This window comes from Podarcis melisellensis (genome assembly GCF_964234715.1).
Source record: "Podarcis melisellensis genome assembly, chromosome: 10".
Taxonomy (NCBI): Eukaryota; Metazoa; Chordata; class Lepidosauria; order Squamata; family Lacertidae; genus Podarcis; species Podarcis melisellensis.
Window position 1 is genome coordinate 70,661,690 of NC_138542.1, and position 14,983 is coordinate 70,676,672.

Consider the following 14,983-nt stretch of genomic DNA (forward strand, 5'->3'; position numbering starts at 1 on the left):
CACACAGGCAGGTATAAGTGGATGTGATGATTCTCTGCAAAGGCATTTATGGAACTAATCACATGTGGACAATCTCCAGGCATGAGCAAGAAGAGGCTCTTGCAAGCATGATGGTGGGGGTGGGTAATGCATCGTTCCTCCCTAGCTGTGTCTCCAATGTGCAGTCTTTTCATTTTGACTGACTATTCCACCAAGGAGTTCAGCATGGCATGTATGTTCTCTCCACCCCCGCTTATGGAGTAGGTTAGGCTGAGTAGCCCAAGATCACTTAAATAGGTTTTGGATTCTACATTTCCCAACACTAGTTTAACCACTACACACACTGACCCCTGTTTACTCAGAAACAGAGGACGAACAATCAAATGGAAGACAAGCGAGTCAGCAAATGTCCCTATTTCCATCTAAGAAATGTTGGAGGGTATGGCGTTTTCCAACCCCTGAGAAGGCTAAGGCAATCCTGTATAGGGAAGTTTTTAAATGTTTATTGTTTTATTATGTTTTTATATATGTTGGAAGCTGCCCAGAGTGCTGGGGCAACCCAGTAAGATGTGTGGGTTATAAATAGTAAAAGTATCACTAAGGAATGGGATGTCCATATTTTCATCAGAGAATCGTTGGAGGGTGTGCATTATGGGCGTACAGCATATGCTAAACTTCTCTTTGCTTCTCCCCAGTCTCTGACCCAAATGCCTGGCAATTCAGAAACAGTGTTAACTCTTAAGGGGTGGATGCACAACTACACATTATAGTGTTTGTGCAGAGCAACATCCAAATTGCATGGGGAGCATTGGCCAGCAAACCCGGTGGCTTGCTGAACTAGGACATCCATGTCGTGACCAAGTTGTAGTAGGTTCTCCCCAATTATTATTTTTTATTCCTAACTATTATTTTGTAATTTGTGTAAATTTGACTCTAAAGTAGGGTTACCAGACGTCCCCCGATTTGCAAATCTGTCCCTGGGAAACGTGACAGCGGCAGCCTCAGCAGCCCGGAGCCAGCCTGGTAGTGCAGTTGGCTCTGGCTGGCTTCAGGAGCTGCTCGCTGCTGTGGCGCCTGCCATTTTTCCTCGCCAGAAGTCCCCATATGATGTCATGCGCCATGACATCATATGTCAGGTGCCACAGCAGCAAGCAGCTCCTGAAGCCAGCCAGAGCCAACTGCGCTACCAGGCTGGCTCCAGGCTGCTAACTGCCGCTGCCACTGCCACTGCCGAAGAGGAACCAGGACGTCCAGCAGTAAAGATCTCCTGCCCCCTTCCCCCTTTGTTTTGACTGATTGGGGGAGGCTCAGAAATTGTGGCCGGCCGGCCAGCTGTTGCCCAATTTTTTGAAAACACTGTGCATTTATGTTTGACAGGGTGCGAAAGAAGGGCTTTGCACCTTGCCTGGCAGAGAAACCGTGCACCTTGTGCCCCTCCTGGGCAACGCCCACCCACCTGCGACTCCCGAGCCTCCCCCGATCTGTCAAAACAAAGGGGGAAGGGGGCAGATCATCAGGGAAGGCTCGGGATATGCATGTGTGCTTGGGCCCAGGGTCTTTTGCCTCTCCAACTCCACTACTGACTCCCTGTTGCTACTCAGCTTAAAAAAAAAGTCTCCCCGGATTCATTGAAAAAAATCTGGTAACCATACTCTAAATGTTATTAAAGTTATACCACCTTCTAAGGATCTCAAGGTAGTGTCCCTGGTTCTCTTCCTCCCCGTTTCATTCTTACAACAATCCTGTGAGGTAGGTTAGGCTAAGAGATGGTGACTGGCCCAAGGTCACCCAGTGAGCTTCATGGCTGAATGGGGATTTGAACCCAGCTCTCCCAGGTCCTAGGTCAAACACTTCATGAGTCTACCACTTTATTCTGCTTTCGGTCCTTTAAAAAATTCAATTTTATTCATTATCTACTTATTCTAGGTAGAACTTTTAAGAATTTACATTTCCTCCTAGTAGGGTTTGGGGGCCCACAGCTAGTTTAAGCTGCTGCCTTGTTCAAAGGTGTCATCTATCAAATGCTATGAGCAGAATGCACATACACTGAGAAAATTACTGCTTGCTTTAGCTCTTTGGGAAAATACACAGCTTTGTTCGAATGAGTACTTATAGGAAGTCAGCCCATATGACCTGCTTGACCACATTACTTCTTGGCTATAACCTGCTTTTAACATTCCAGCAATAGATATTTATGTCCCTGTCAAAAATGTAAAGCTGTGTTCTTGTAAGCAGACGAAGGGGTTGCTTGGCTCCTATAATGTATACATGCAGTCTGGAACACAGCATTTTATTAGGCTGATGGGATGTCTCTGCAGTTAAGATGGACTATATAAATAAAAAGCTCAGCAGCACAGATGTGTTTTTTCTACAATTCATTCCCCCACTGAAATTCAGCGGTATAGACCATCACTAGTACCATTCAAATATCAACATTCAAGATGGATGAAAGCGCAGAAAATCAAATAAAGCCTTCTCTTTATTCTTTCACATTCTGCCTGTGTTAATACAAGAGCTTTGCAATAAGCTCCTGGTGTAAAAACAAGCGAAGATTTACATGAAAGGAAGGGAGAAAAGCAGCCACCACACTACAAGTTTGAAACTACTTTATATTCTTTATTTAAACTTATATGCTAACCATACACTCATAGTTATTTTCTCCTCATGACTTGGGTGGTCCAGTTGGCAGTTCATCCTAAATGCTGATCTCCAACTAATAATTTATCTTTCAGGGCTGGCCAAGACAAATGCATGAGTTTGAACTGCCATGCCTGACTAGGGTTACTATAATTGTGGGCCCTGAAAGTGGTACCCAACACAGGAAAGGATGCTATTTTTTACAGCAGGATCTATCTGGTACAAGAGTAATGGCCATTCTTTAACGAAAGTCATATAGTCTAAAACCCACTGGTTCTAAAACTTTTTTTTCTCTTGGCTACACTTTCAGAACAAAAATCTGTTCATGGCCACACCATATTTTTTTAATCGGTAAGAAATACATTGGAAAACAAAAAGAAACAACTCCTAGCAGTGCTTGATTTATAACATAGAACACAACTACATTATAATAATATCATGGGACACCCATACAGTATAAAACAATGCAGCTACATAAGAACATGAATCATTCCCAAAATATAATTATAAACGAGCCTCTTACACATGTACTTTAAGTATGTATACAAACTCAGTGAGAGGTGTGAGCTTGCTTTTTTGCCGGGTAATCTCATATTAGTTCTGATTTGAGACAAACTCTCATCTCCTCATTGACACAAAGAAACCTTTCTCTTTTATGATCTTTCATATTTGTCAGAGTCAAAAATCCCTGTTCGCTATATGCAGTGATCAGGGATTTTCGACTCTGACAAATATGACAAATCCGTTTTTCACTATATGTAGTGGAGAATAGTAGAATAATAGCCAATGCTCCTGAAGAGAGGTATGGATAGTTTCTGGTTGAATATTTTTTTAAAAAATTACTTTGATACTATACTATATTATACTACACTGAATTGTTTAAATGTTTCTTTGATTGTCCTTGAATCTTCCTGCCACACTTGCCATCCTTTCCTGCCACACCCTTTGAGAACCACTGCTCTAACCCCATGAAAGGTTCATTTACTCCCCAAGGACTGGTTTATGTTACTACTAACAGCAACCATTTTAAACTCATCCAATTGATGCACAATCATGCACACGCTGGTCTCTGCCAACCTAGAAGTGGTCTGAAAAGGTGGGGGGGCAGAATGGGGTGGACTTAATGTGTGCTCCACTGATGCACACAGCGGCCAGGAATGGAACACCCGTGCAAAATAGTTGCCACCTGTATTTTGCTTGACTACTGCAAGTTTCATAAAGCAGCAACAGCCGAGAAGCTAGTTTACCATGCAATATAACTATCTGGATAAATCTAGAGTCATCATCTTAATATAAAAAAGAGCCCAGCTCAATCAAACAAAAAAGTCCACCTACTCCAGCACCTCATTTTCTACAGAAGTCTGCAGAAAGTTCAGGCACAGGGCGTGATGGTATTGCCCCTCTACTGTGGTCCCGTTTGGCCATCACGATTAACAGCCATAGATAAGAGATGCTGCCCATAAATTTGTCTAAACTCCTTTCAGATGGTTTAAACAACCACCTACGTTTGCGGTAGTCACATCTTGGATCAGCAAATTCCATAATGAATTATGTGCTGCGTTAAATACTGTCATCCTTAGGTCTACAGCCCATCAATTTGAATGGCCCCAAGTTCTAGAACTGTGGGCAAGGAAGGGAGAAAATCATAACCTACTTTCTCCACACAATGTCTAACTTTAGTACATTTCTCATGTCTCCTCTCATGTCGTCTTTTTTCTAAAGCAGTGGTGGGGACTCTCTAGTATGCAAACCTATTAAGGTATGGCACAGGCCCAATTTGGCCTGTGAGACTGTTCCCCACAAATTATGCCCATATGCCCCATGCCTGATGCTCTCAATTGTTCCTTTACAAGTGAGCTCCCTGTCAGTGCCCATCAGCTGATAGGTGTTGACAGGAATCCTCACTGAGATCAGATGTACTAAGGAGTTCTCCTAGAGCGGCCAAGGGAACTTTGTTAGAAGCAGAGAAAGATCTTTTGATACCGAGAGCTCACTTTTATATGGACTTGCTCTGTTTTCTTGAACTAGTTTGCATTCAAACCACTTGGCTAAAATAGTGCTTCAAGCAAATGGAGCGTGTCCCTTGGAAGATGCACTTCCAGCACCAATTAGCTGATTGGAGCTGGGAGTGCACCTTCAAAGTAGATCACCAGTTGGTTGGGGGTTTCTGGTGATTCCCACTCAACTTTGACATCATTATGACATCAAGTGATTGACAGGAAGGTGATCCTATCAAAGTAGGCCCACAAAAGGTGGGGGCATTAGGGATCCGGCCCACTGGCAGATCCAGTTCCTCACCCTGATTCTAACGCAAAAAGCCATAATGCTTTCACTTTCTCTTGTAATAAAGGTGCTCCAGCCCTTCATGTGCCAAGGGTCCTGCATTCTGTTGCACATGTAGCTTCACACAGTGGATAGTTTATGGTAAGGGCTACTGGCTCAGGTAGCTCTAAAGCAGGATTCGACAAATTCACAGAGGATGTCAATCAGTTATTAATATGCTATCTAACTGACTTTCCATGGCAAAAGGCAGTACAGTGGTACCTCGGGTTACATACGCTTCAGGTTACATACTCCGCTAACCCAGAAATAATACCTTGGGTTAAGAACTTTGCTTCAGGATGAGAACAGAAATCGTGCTCCGGTGGCGCAGCAGCAGTGGGAGGCCCCATTAGCTAAAGTGGTGCTTGGGGTTAAGAACAGTTTCAGGTTAAGAACAGACCTCCAGAATGAATTAAGTACTTAACCTGAGGTACCACTATATCTTCCTATAACAGTGATCTCAATTCCAAGTGCCGTTTTTTATGTGGTTTGCCACATTTAGTGTACTAAACTTCTTTTTAAAAAAAACAAAAAAAACCACTCACATTTTCTTGGCACAGAATTCCTATTTCTTTCACATAAGTTATTCTCACAGTACTCCATACCAGGCTTTTGAGGACCTAGAGCACAGACTAGACTGGAGATTACTAACTATAGCTTCATCATGCCCTTTGCAAGCTGAACTGTACTTCTCTTCAACTCAGCGCTGGATACTGAGGCCCCCACAATCTTGTTGCTAATAAACATTGGGCCCACACCTTCTGAACATACACACACCTTGGGCTTCACCTGGCATGAATCATTAGTTTGCAATTTACATAATAGCAGAGCTTAGCATTGTAGCACAGTATACACAATGAAGACTTTATCTTACGCCAAGTCAGAGTTGCTAATAAGTGCCAGTCCACTTAATTAATGAGATCCCTCAAAGAAGCCTAGTGTTGTGACAGTGCACATTAAGAACATAAGACAAGCTTGCTGGATCAGGCCAATGGCCCATCTAATCTAGTATCCTGTTCTCACAATGGCCAGTCAGATGTCTGTGGGAAGCCAGCAAGATGGACATGAGAACAACAGCACGCTGCCCATTTGGGAGTCCCAGAAACTGGCACCTAGAGGGACAATGCCTCCAGCAATGGAAGCAGAATGGAGCCATCACGGGTAGTAGCCACTGACAGCCTTGCCCTCCATGAATTTGGGTAATCCTCTTTTAAAGCCATCCAAGTTGGTGGCTATATCACCATAAGGTTAGCAAGACAAGCTATGGCACGTCAGAGGCAGTTTTACTGCAAGTACAGTAGAGTGAAATGAGAATGCAGTGGAAAGATACACATACACGGGTTCAAGTACACAGTTTTGCAAAGATTCCTGCCAGCTTCACTTAACTACATTTCCTGTGTAGTGGTTAAGAGTGGTAGTCTCGTAATCTGGGGAACTGGGTTTGCATCTCCACTCCTCCACATGCAGCTGCTGGGTGACCTTGGGCCAGTCACACTTCTCTGAAGTCTCTCAGCCTCACTCACCTCACAGAGTGTTTGTTGTGGGGGAGGAAGAGAAAGGAGAATGTTAGCCGCTTTGAGACTCCTTTGGGTAGTGATAAAGCGGGATATCAAATCCAAACTCTTCTTCCTAAGAGAAAGTTAAGCATCTAAAGCATACAATTTATCTTTCGCAGTGCAGCTGTAAGCACAGCTATGCTTACAAATTTGGCAGACTACTGAAGCTTGTCAAATAGTGTGGACTGGGATCCCCATGAGTTGAAGAGGAGTTCACCAAGCAGTAGAAAGTTCTCTCATGAAAGCAGGGGAGAATTAGGAAGCAGACAGCCTGTATTTCTCAGTTTTAGTAATAAAGAGAGAACCCCCCCCCCCCCGAGTGAAGTGTGACACTAAGAATGTATCCCAACCTTTCATAGTTTCAAGACCAGGGTCTGCATCAAATATGCTTTACCACCTTTATCAATCTGAGGAAGAATTCACAACGCCACAAGAAGTTCAAAACTTCCAAAGTCAACTGAATCTAAAATGGCCATGCATTCTTGTCCCTTCAATCCACCTGCAGTGCTGCAGCTGTCTCCACAGCCTCACTCTTCACCGCTCAGAACAGCTGCTCATTTATTGAATTCTAGGCTCTTGGCCATTCACCAGCATTTATGAAGAACATTTCTGGATACTGGCCCCAACCAGGATGAGGCTTCTGGAAAAGTAGTGGGACAAACAGGGCCATCATGGGTCACCATGCAACCTTCACCCATTACCCTTAAAGGCAAAGGGAGCAAACGCTTGAAAGATAGTGTCATCAGCTTAAAATAGACAATATATTTTACCATTGATCAACATTTGTTGGCACAGACCTTCACCAACCTCATGCTCTAATAAAAATAGTTTCTGTCTCTTTGTTTCTCTCTTTTTCTCCAAATGTGTCAGCTTGAATGCTGGAGGAAGGTCAGGGATTTTTACAATCCTACAGTGACGTAAGCAAGACAAACTTGACCTGCTGAAAACTAAGATCTAACCTTCCACCTTTTTGGCTTTGAATGTTAACAGTTGTGCATGTTCAGAAGCAAATGTCATTCAGACAGGACCTTTGCAATAATTCGTACCAGCTGCAAGAGAGATGGAACCCAGTTATCGTGGGGTGTATGAGCAACGTGCTACTGAAAATAGCAGCATTTTTGCTTAAATGAGTCAAAATGAAACAATGCCATCTTAATGTAGACAGCCACACCTTTTCAAAACAAATATTGAATTATAACCACTAAGCATATATATTTGGTTTGGTAGTACCATTGCACTTAACTGTGTGCGACAGAACACAAAGCCATTTCAATTAATTAAAAGCACACTCTGTTGGATGCTATCAAGCCAATTAATACTGATGTCTACCCTTTTGGTATTAAGACTACACTAAGCCTTATGCAGAACATACAAATGGTTCACTTAGACCAAGGCTGGAGACCTGGGAATCCTTTAGATATTGTTGGACTCTCATCTCCCATCAGACCCAGCCAGCACAACCAATTATTACAGATGATATGAGTTGTAGTTCCACAGCATCTACAGGGCCTCAGGTTCCTCATCCTTGAATCAGTTGGACAAGCCAGGAGAGGTGAGAAGACACGAGACCAGCAGCAGCAGGACAAGCCAGAGAAGTTGTTGTTGTTGTTTAGTCGTGTCCGCCTCTTTGTGACCCCCTGGACCAGAGCACGCCAAGCACTCCTGTCTTCCACTGCCTTCTGCAGTTTGGTCAAACTCATGCTGGTTGCTTCGAAACACTGTCCAACCATCTCATCCTCTGTCGTCCCCGTCTCCTTGTGCCCTCCATCTTTCCCAACATCAGGGTCTTTTCCAGGGAGTCTTCTCTTCTCATGAGGTGGCCAAAGTCTTGGAGTCTCAGCTTCAGGATCTGTCCTTCCAGTGAGCACTCAGGGCTGATTTCCTTCAGAATGGAGAGGTTTGATCTTCTTGCAGTCCATGGGACTCTCAAGTGTCTCCTCCAGCACCAGAATTCAAAAGCATCCATTCTTTGGCGATCAGCCTTCTTTATGGTCCAGCTCTCACTTCCATACATCACTACTGGGAAAACCAGGGCTTGAACTATACGGACCTTTGTCGGCAAGGTGATGTCTCTGCGTTTTAAGATGCTGTCTAGGTTTGTCATTGCTTTTCTCCCAAGAAGTAGGAGTCGTTTAATTTCGTGGCTGCTGTCACCATCTGCAGTGATCATGGAACCCAAGAAAGTAAAATCTCTCACTGCCTCCATTTCTTAGCCAGAGAAGTACCAATTAGCAAATAGGTACAGTGAGAATATGCTGATTCAGCAAGGCTTTGTTGCCTTCAGAGTGACAGGAGGATAAAGTTTTGATGAGGAGAGCAGGGAGATTTATTTCTTTATTGACAAAAATAGTTATAGACCACCCTCTGCATATAAAATATCCGAGTGGCAGACAACAACATTTATAAGTGAAATAAAATACATAATGCAATTAAAACTATGCAAAATAATCATTAAAATGAAATGCAAACTAAATGACTGGCTCACATTGAATAAGTTTAAACAACTGAATAGGCCTGCTGGCATAAAAGGGTTTTAAGAGACATCTGAAAATTAGTTGCAAGGCTGACTGCTGAATCCCCACTGAAGAATATTCTACAGTATGGGACCCATGACACTAAACAGCCAACTTCTAGCTGAAGCCAGTCAGGCTTTTGAAAGACAGGGACAATTAACCGTGCTCCCCAGGACTATCTCAGTGACCAAGCTAGGATGTGAGTGCTCAGGTGATCCTTAATGCATCCTGGACTCAGGTTGTGCAAAGCTTTGTATAACAATTCAAGAACCTTGAACCTAGCCTGGAGGTGTAAGGGCAGGCAGTGCAGAAGTTTTAGCTGAAGTGTCTACACTTTAGCTGGAGTGAGTGCTAAGTACAACAGCAGCATCAGTGGGTGAAGGCAGTAAAAGTGGTAGATTATTATCCACCTGAGAAGAGGCACGTATTTCTTTCAGTGGTTATCTCTGGATACTTGTATATTTACTGAGCTGATACTAAGCCTCATTTCTTCCAAGGTTTTGGGGAGCCCGATGAACAGGGAGATTTGTGCAATCCGATATGAAGCAATCACTGAAGAGGGCAACAATTGTGTTGTCTGAGCCTGCTCTGATACCCACTTGTTCTGAGCTGAAGGAACCTACACGTGAAGCTTAGATAAAAAAAAAGTCATGACCATTCACAGGTCAGTGAATCCACTTTTGAGAAATAATAAAATTGAGGCTGATAAAAAGAACAAACAATAGAACCATTAATTAACAAAGGAGGCAATGACTGGGGAACCCATAAATCAGAATTAGCATGTCTCAGTTTCATAGTGTTTACTTCAGGAAAAGATAAAGCCACATACAGGAAAAGTACTGCATATACTCTTAATGCCAGTTACACTCAAGGGGCAGTGCATTGCAAGCTTTCACCTTTGCAAACCTTTCACCATTGCTACGTTCTTGCTTTTGGCAGTGGGAGGTGTTCTTTCATTTATAAAATGTCTAAGTTACCTTTCCATTTTGTGCTCAGGATGCTACGCGGCATACATTTCAAATTGCCAGTATTTATTTTTAAATACACACATTAGAATTAAGATTACAAAACCAACAAAAGGAAGCAATTTTGAGCAGCACAGTCTTAAAATACTCTCTTCATCTTCTGGAAAAACATAACAGTCGAAGAGCCTGGTGGGTCTTCCCAGGGAAACGTTATTCTGCAGCAGGAATAGCCAATGTGGTACTACAACTCCCGTCAGCTTCACCAGCAGAACTAATGGTCGGGGCTGATGGAAGTTGTAGTTCAATAACATCTGGAGGGCACCATGTTGGCTACACCTGCTCTACAGCATGGATGCCATTAAAAAGCCCAGAGAAATGAAGCCCATCCTAGGAAAACAGATGGCATTTTACAGTCCCTGCTAGAAAAACAGGGGGGAAAGGGTGGTATTCAACTAAGTTTACTCAGAGTACACCCACTGAAATTGATGGAGATGACTAGGTTAGGTCCATGAATTTCTATGCATCTAGATCAAGCAAAACTTAGTGAAATATTATTCCCCAATGTCAGGCAGTGGGAAATTGGTTGCTGATGGGTAGGGAAAAGCTTGAAGGGAGGACAGTTGGATACACTGTGGGATGTCTGTTGATAAATTATATTAGTTGTGGAAGGTACAGAAATAATTATTCAGAAAAACTGCCCCCTTATGACATTTTACTAGAAGAATGCAAAAAAGCAGGTATTGAGAATCTTCCATCCTACTGTGTATCTTGAAGGGAAACCATTTTTATAGCACAGTTTCTTATTCTTGCCTCTTGTAATTGCTCAATAAAGTTAGAATTCTGTAATAAAAAAGCGAAGGAGCAACATTCTAGGTTTCACGGTCATTCTAGGTTTGGAAATAAACAAAAAATCTTCAGGTAGTATAGCCTCTTGTGATATCCAATGCTCACCATACTAAGGGCAGACTCAATGAAATCACTGGGCTTAAGTCCATCGCTTTCAACTATGAGGACAGAGAAAGATACCACCCTCCAGGTCTGGAGGTCTCAATTATCAGAGACGATAATTTTGGGTTCTTCCAGGTGTTGGATTTGTCAGCATTGGCAAGTAGGTAGATGTGCTGAGCCTGAAGCTGGGCAGCTGAAGTTCAAATGCCAGTTTAGCTGGAGACTTGGTGGGTGGAGCCTTTGGAAAGTTGCAATCTCTCAGTCCCCATTTCCCATAAATTAAATGGAAACAGGAATATCCTCTCAACTACCTTGGATGGTTGGTCAACAGAAGAAGGAAAACAATAAAACCCACCACAAGCCTTCAATATAAGGTGGACCAGAAACCTCAATGAATGCAGCACCTTTGCTTATCAGTACAATCATGCGAAAAATGTTTTAATTACCTTAAGATCGAGGCTACAAATACTGACAACATCGTCATCTCTCTCTCTCCGCTTCCTCTTCTATAAGGAAAGAAAACACTAGTTATACGAGTTACGTGGCTGGCTTTGATATCCTTGAAAGGAACCAGCTTCCCCAAGTGTTACGTGCCCCAAAGCTGCCCTCCTTTTTACAACTATGATGTAAACAAGCTGGAGGAATTTCATTCTGGCAATTAACGTCATTTGACTTGACATACAAGCAATTCGCCTAGAAGTTATTGCCTCCTTTGTGCTCCTATGAGAAACAGATTAAAAAGAGAACAATGAAAATCCAGAAGGAAGGAGAGCAACTTGCATTAATGTCGCTATTGACACCTGGAATTCTTTCAAGAATTTACTTAATGAAACAAGAAACCTGTTTGGATTCCACAGTTCTCGGTTATGCTTACCATTATATAAGAGCCAATGTGTGCCATCTCCCACTTCTAAGTTCTACACATCACAACTATCCCATAATAACGTCCTTCCCAGTTCACCTCTGGTAGTGGCAAGTAAAATTTCCTCCCAGTGACCAGGCAAGTCCCCTTTGTCAGAGGAATACAGGCATGTGTCCCACCACCAGAGCATGGCCTTGTGTTCATAAAGGACCATGCTCTGAGAACAACATATATGGCTCTCATTTCCCCTTCTAAACTTAAAAATATTTTAGCCTCATGTGGGATCCCTGTAGCACAGCGCTCTTTAACACAAGACTTGTTATTGTGGTTGCGCCCACAGTTCTATCACCACAACACAGGACTGTGTTGCAGAGGCTGCATGTGGCACTGTTTCTCTCCCTGACAGAATCATGCTTTGGAGATCAAATGTGAGTCTCCTGTTCATGCATGCATTGTGGGTTGGGGTTGGGGGGGGTGGACGGAGTGAAGCATGCAGGAGAAGCAAAGCTTGAAAGATACCATATTTTTCGCTCTATAGGATGCACTTTTTGTTATTCTAAAGCAGCAATGCGGCAGCAAGCAAAGGCTATAGCAGCCAAGACTGCTGCTTGTGGCTGGAAAGCCAAACAGGAAGTTTGTGACTGTTGCCATGGGAACAAAGGGGCAGTCCATTCTGTACTGAGCACCGGATGTTAGCTCAGTGGGTTTGTCATATGACCTGTGCTGGAAGTACTTGGGTGGAGTTTATTCTAACTGCTGATGAGTGCAGACATGTTTTCTCTGTACTGAAGTAAAAGACAGGAATAAAAGATGTAAATAGATTTCTGTCTGCTTCTTTCCCCTCCCTGGGGACACCAAAGGGGAGAGAGAAGCAGTTGGTGTGTTTTCCTCACAGCCTGAGGAAAATCGCCGGAACGGACCTCGCATATGTTTTATCCTGCCGGGAGTCGCCGGAGGGAGGTCTAAGGAATTCAGCCGGTGCCTGAACAGATAGGCACATACCTCAGGACGGGCCAGAATTCCAACAGTGGTAGCAGACGCCGGTTGCTGTTTTCATCGACCTCTGCATCAAGAAGTGGCCTCCATGGAAGCCTGAGGTGAGCAAGCTGATCCTCTGCAGCCAGAAGCTGACCAGAGGGAAAGACAGCCAAAGCAACGGAGCCCAGGTATGAGATTTTCGGGCTTAGAAGTGTGAATGCAGATTGAGTTATTCTCTGCTTCACGGGGAGCAGTAGATGGGAGAAACAGCTCCAGTCAAAAGAGAAACCGCATTCCAAACATTCCTGTGGTTAATCCTGTCCAAGGGATGGAATGCACTGTTGCTAAGCGACGCCCTTCAGTGAAGGCCATGCCTTAGAGAGGAGAAGTGAAAGTTAAAATGGAATGTTTTGACTACACAGTCTGAAGAGCTCTTGGAAATTTCCAACGCAGCCAGCGTTCAGAGCTGCCAGGTGCACAGAGTGTAAACAAGCCAGCTATTGGATTTTAGAGGCTTGTGTTTGAGAGTCAATGCAAGGACTCAAGATGGATGCAAAGAAGGGAGCTTTGCCTTCTCCGCCCCTTTTGACCAGTGACAATTATGCATCTTGGTCTATCAAGATGAAGGCCCTGCTGCAGAATCAGAGACTGTTTGGGGTGATTGAAAACCCCATTCCAGCAGCACCAACGCGTGCTTGGGAGTCACAGGATGTGAAGGCCAGAACTGCTATAATTCTGTGCGTGTCAGATTCGCAGCTGATCCACATACAAGATTTAGACCACGCGAAAGATGTTTGGGACACGCTGAGAAGGACACATCAGAGAGATGCAGGTTCTTCAGCGCTGCTGTATTTTGAGAAGCTGACCAACCTGAGGCTTGCGCCTGATGGAGATGTTCAATCGCACCTGACGGAAATGAAGTTTCTGCGTCAACAGATGGTGGAACGTAATTTCCGTCTGCAGGAGGAAGTGTTTTGCTTCATGGTGATCAACAGTCTGAATCGGACTTACAAAACAGTTGCCAGTCAGCTGGGGTCTCTCCCAGCAGCGGATCTCACTTCGGAGAGGGTCTTTGCCGTGGTTCTTTGTGAACATGACAGACTTGCCGCCCTGGAAGTGAAGGACAGGGGGAGACAAGAACGGAGTTCTAACACCCCCACTGCTGTTGCTACTGGAGGAAACGCCGAAGCTTTAAACGTTGTCCAATGCTACAATTGTGACCAAACTGGGCATCTTCAGCGCTACTGTAAGAAGCCACGTCGGAACAGAGGAGCTAAGGCGAGCTCCACAAAGTCTGAGGCGTCAGACAAAGGTCACACCAAGCCAAAGGCAAAGACTGCAAAGGCTTTGATGTCGCTAAAAGCCACACCAGAGGTGGGAAACTTCTTTGTCCTAGACACTGGAGCCACAGTTCACATGACAGGACACAGAGGACTATTTTCTACGTTTAAGAAGCAAAGCTTCGCGGTGCAACTAGCCAACGGTCAAAAGCTGGAAGCGACCGGAATTGGGACTGTGTATCTTAAAAGTCTGAACTTGACTATAAGCAATGTTTACTTGGTTCCAGATTTGAAGTTTAATCTGCTCAGTGTTTCGCAGATTGCCAAGAAGGGACTAAAACTGTCCTATGATGATCAGAACTGTGAGATCTACAAAGATGGAGAGCTGTATCTTTCTGCCAAAGAGAAAGATGGACTGTATTTGCTGACTTTTGATCAAAGTGATTACATGAAATGTAATTCTTGTGATTCTAACATGATCTCTTTTACAGGTGTAGCCAAGAAGAACACCAAGCAGGTCACCTCGAGGGTCGACAAGGCTTTTCAGCGGGTGTATGCTGATGTGATTGGTCCTTTAGCACCATCTAGAGGCAATGCAAAGTATTACCTAATATGTGTTGATTCTTTCACAGGTTTTGTCTGGATTTATCTTTTGGAGAGACCGAAAGAAGCCTTAGAAAGGTTTAAAGAGTTTTGTGACAAGGTTAAAAACATGCATGATGCTGACATAGATTGTCTTTGCACAGATGAGAAGCCAATTTTTCTTTTACAGGAGTTCCAGAGGTTCCTGAAGAAGAAAGGGATTAGACACAAAACTGCTAGTTCCGAAGAAGCTTGGAACAAATGTGTTTGTGTTAGGGTGAACAAAGAATTGCAAAAGGGAATGGAAGCGCAATTGCTTAGTTCACATCTGCCACATGAGTACTGGGCTGAGTCGCTAATG

The 14,983-nt window shown here is 43.7% G+C and overlaps 1 protein-coding gene across 1 annotated transcript in view; it reads right to left on the reverse strand.

The window, feature by feature from the left end:
- NET1 (neuroepithelial cell transforming 1) overlaps positions 1 to 14,983 on the reverse strand; it is a 70,550-nt gene that overhangs the window by 25,284 nt on the left and 30,283 nt on the right. The window contains exon 3 of the mRNA XM_081927054.1: positions 11,367 to 11,426. Coding sequence (XP_081783180.1) covers positions 11,367 to 11,426 — 60 coding nt within the window. The remainder of the gene's footprint in view (positions 1 to 11,366; positions 11,427 to 14,983) is intronic.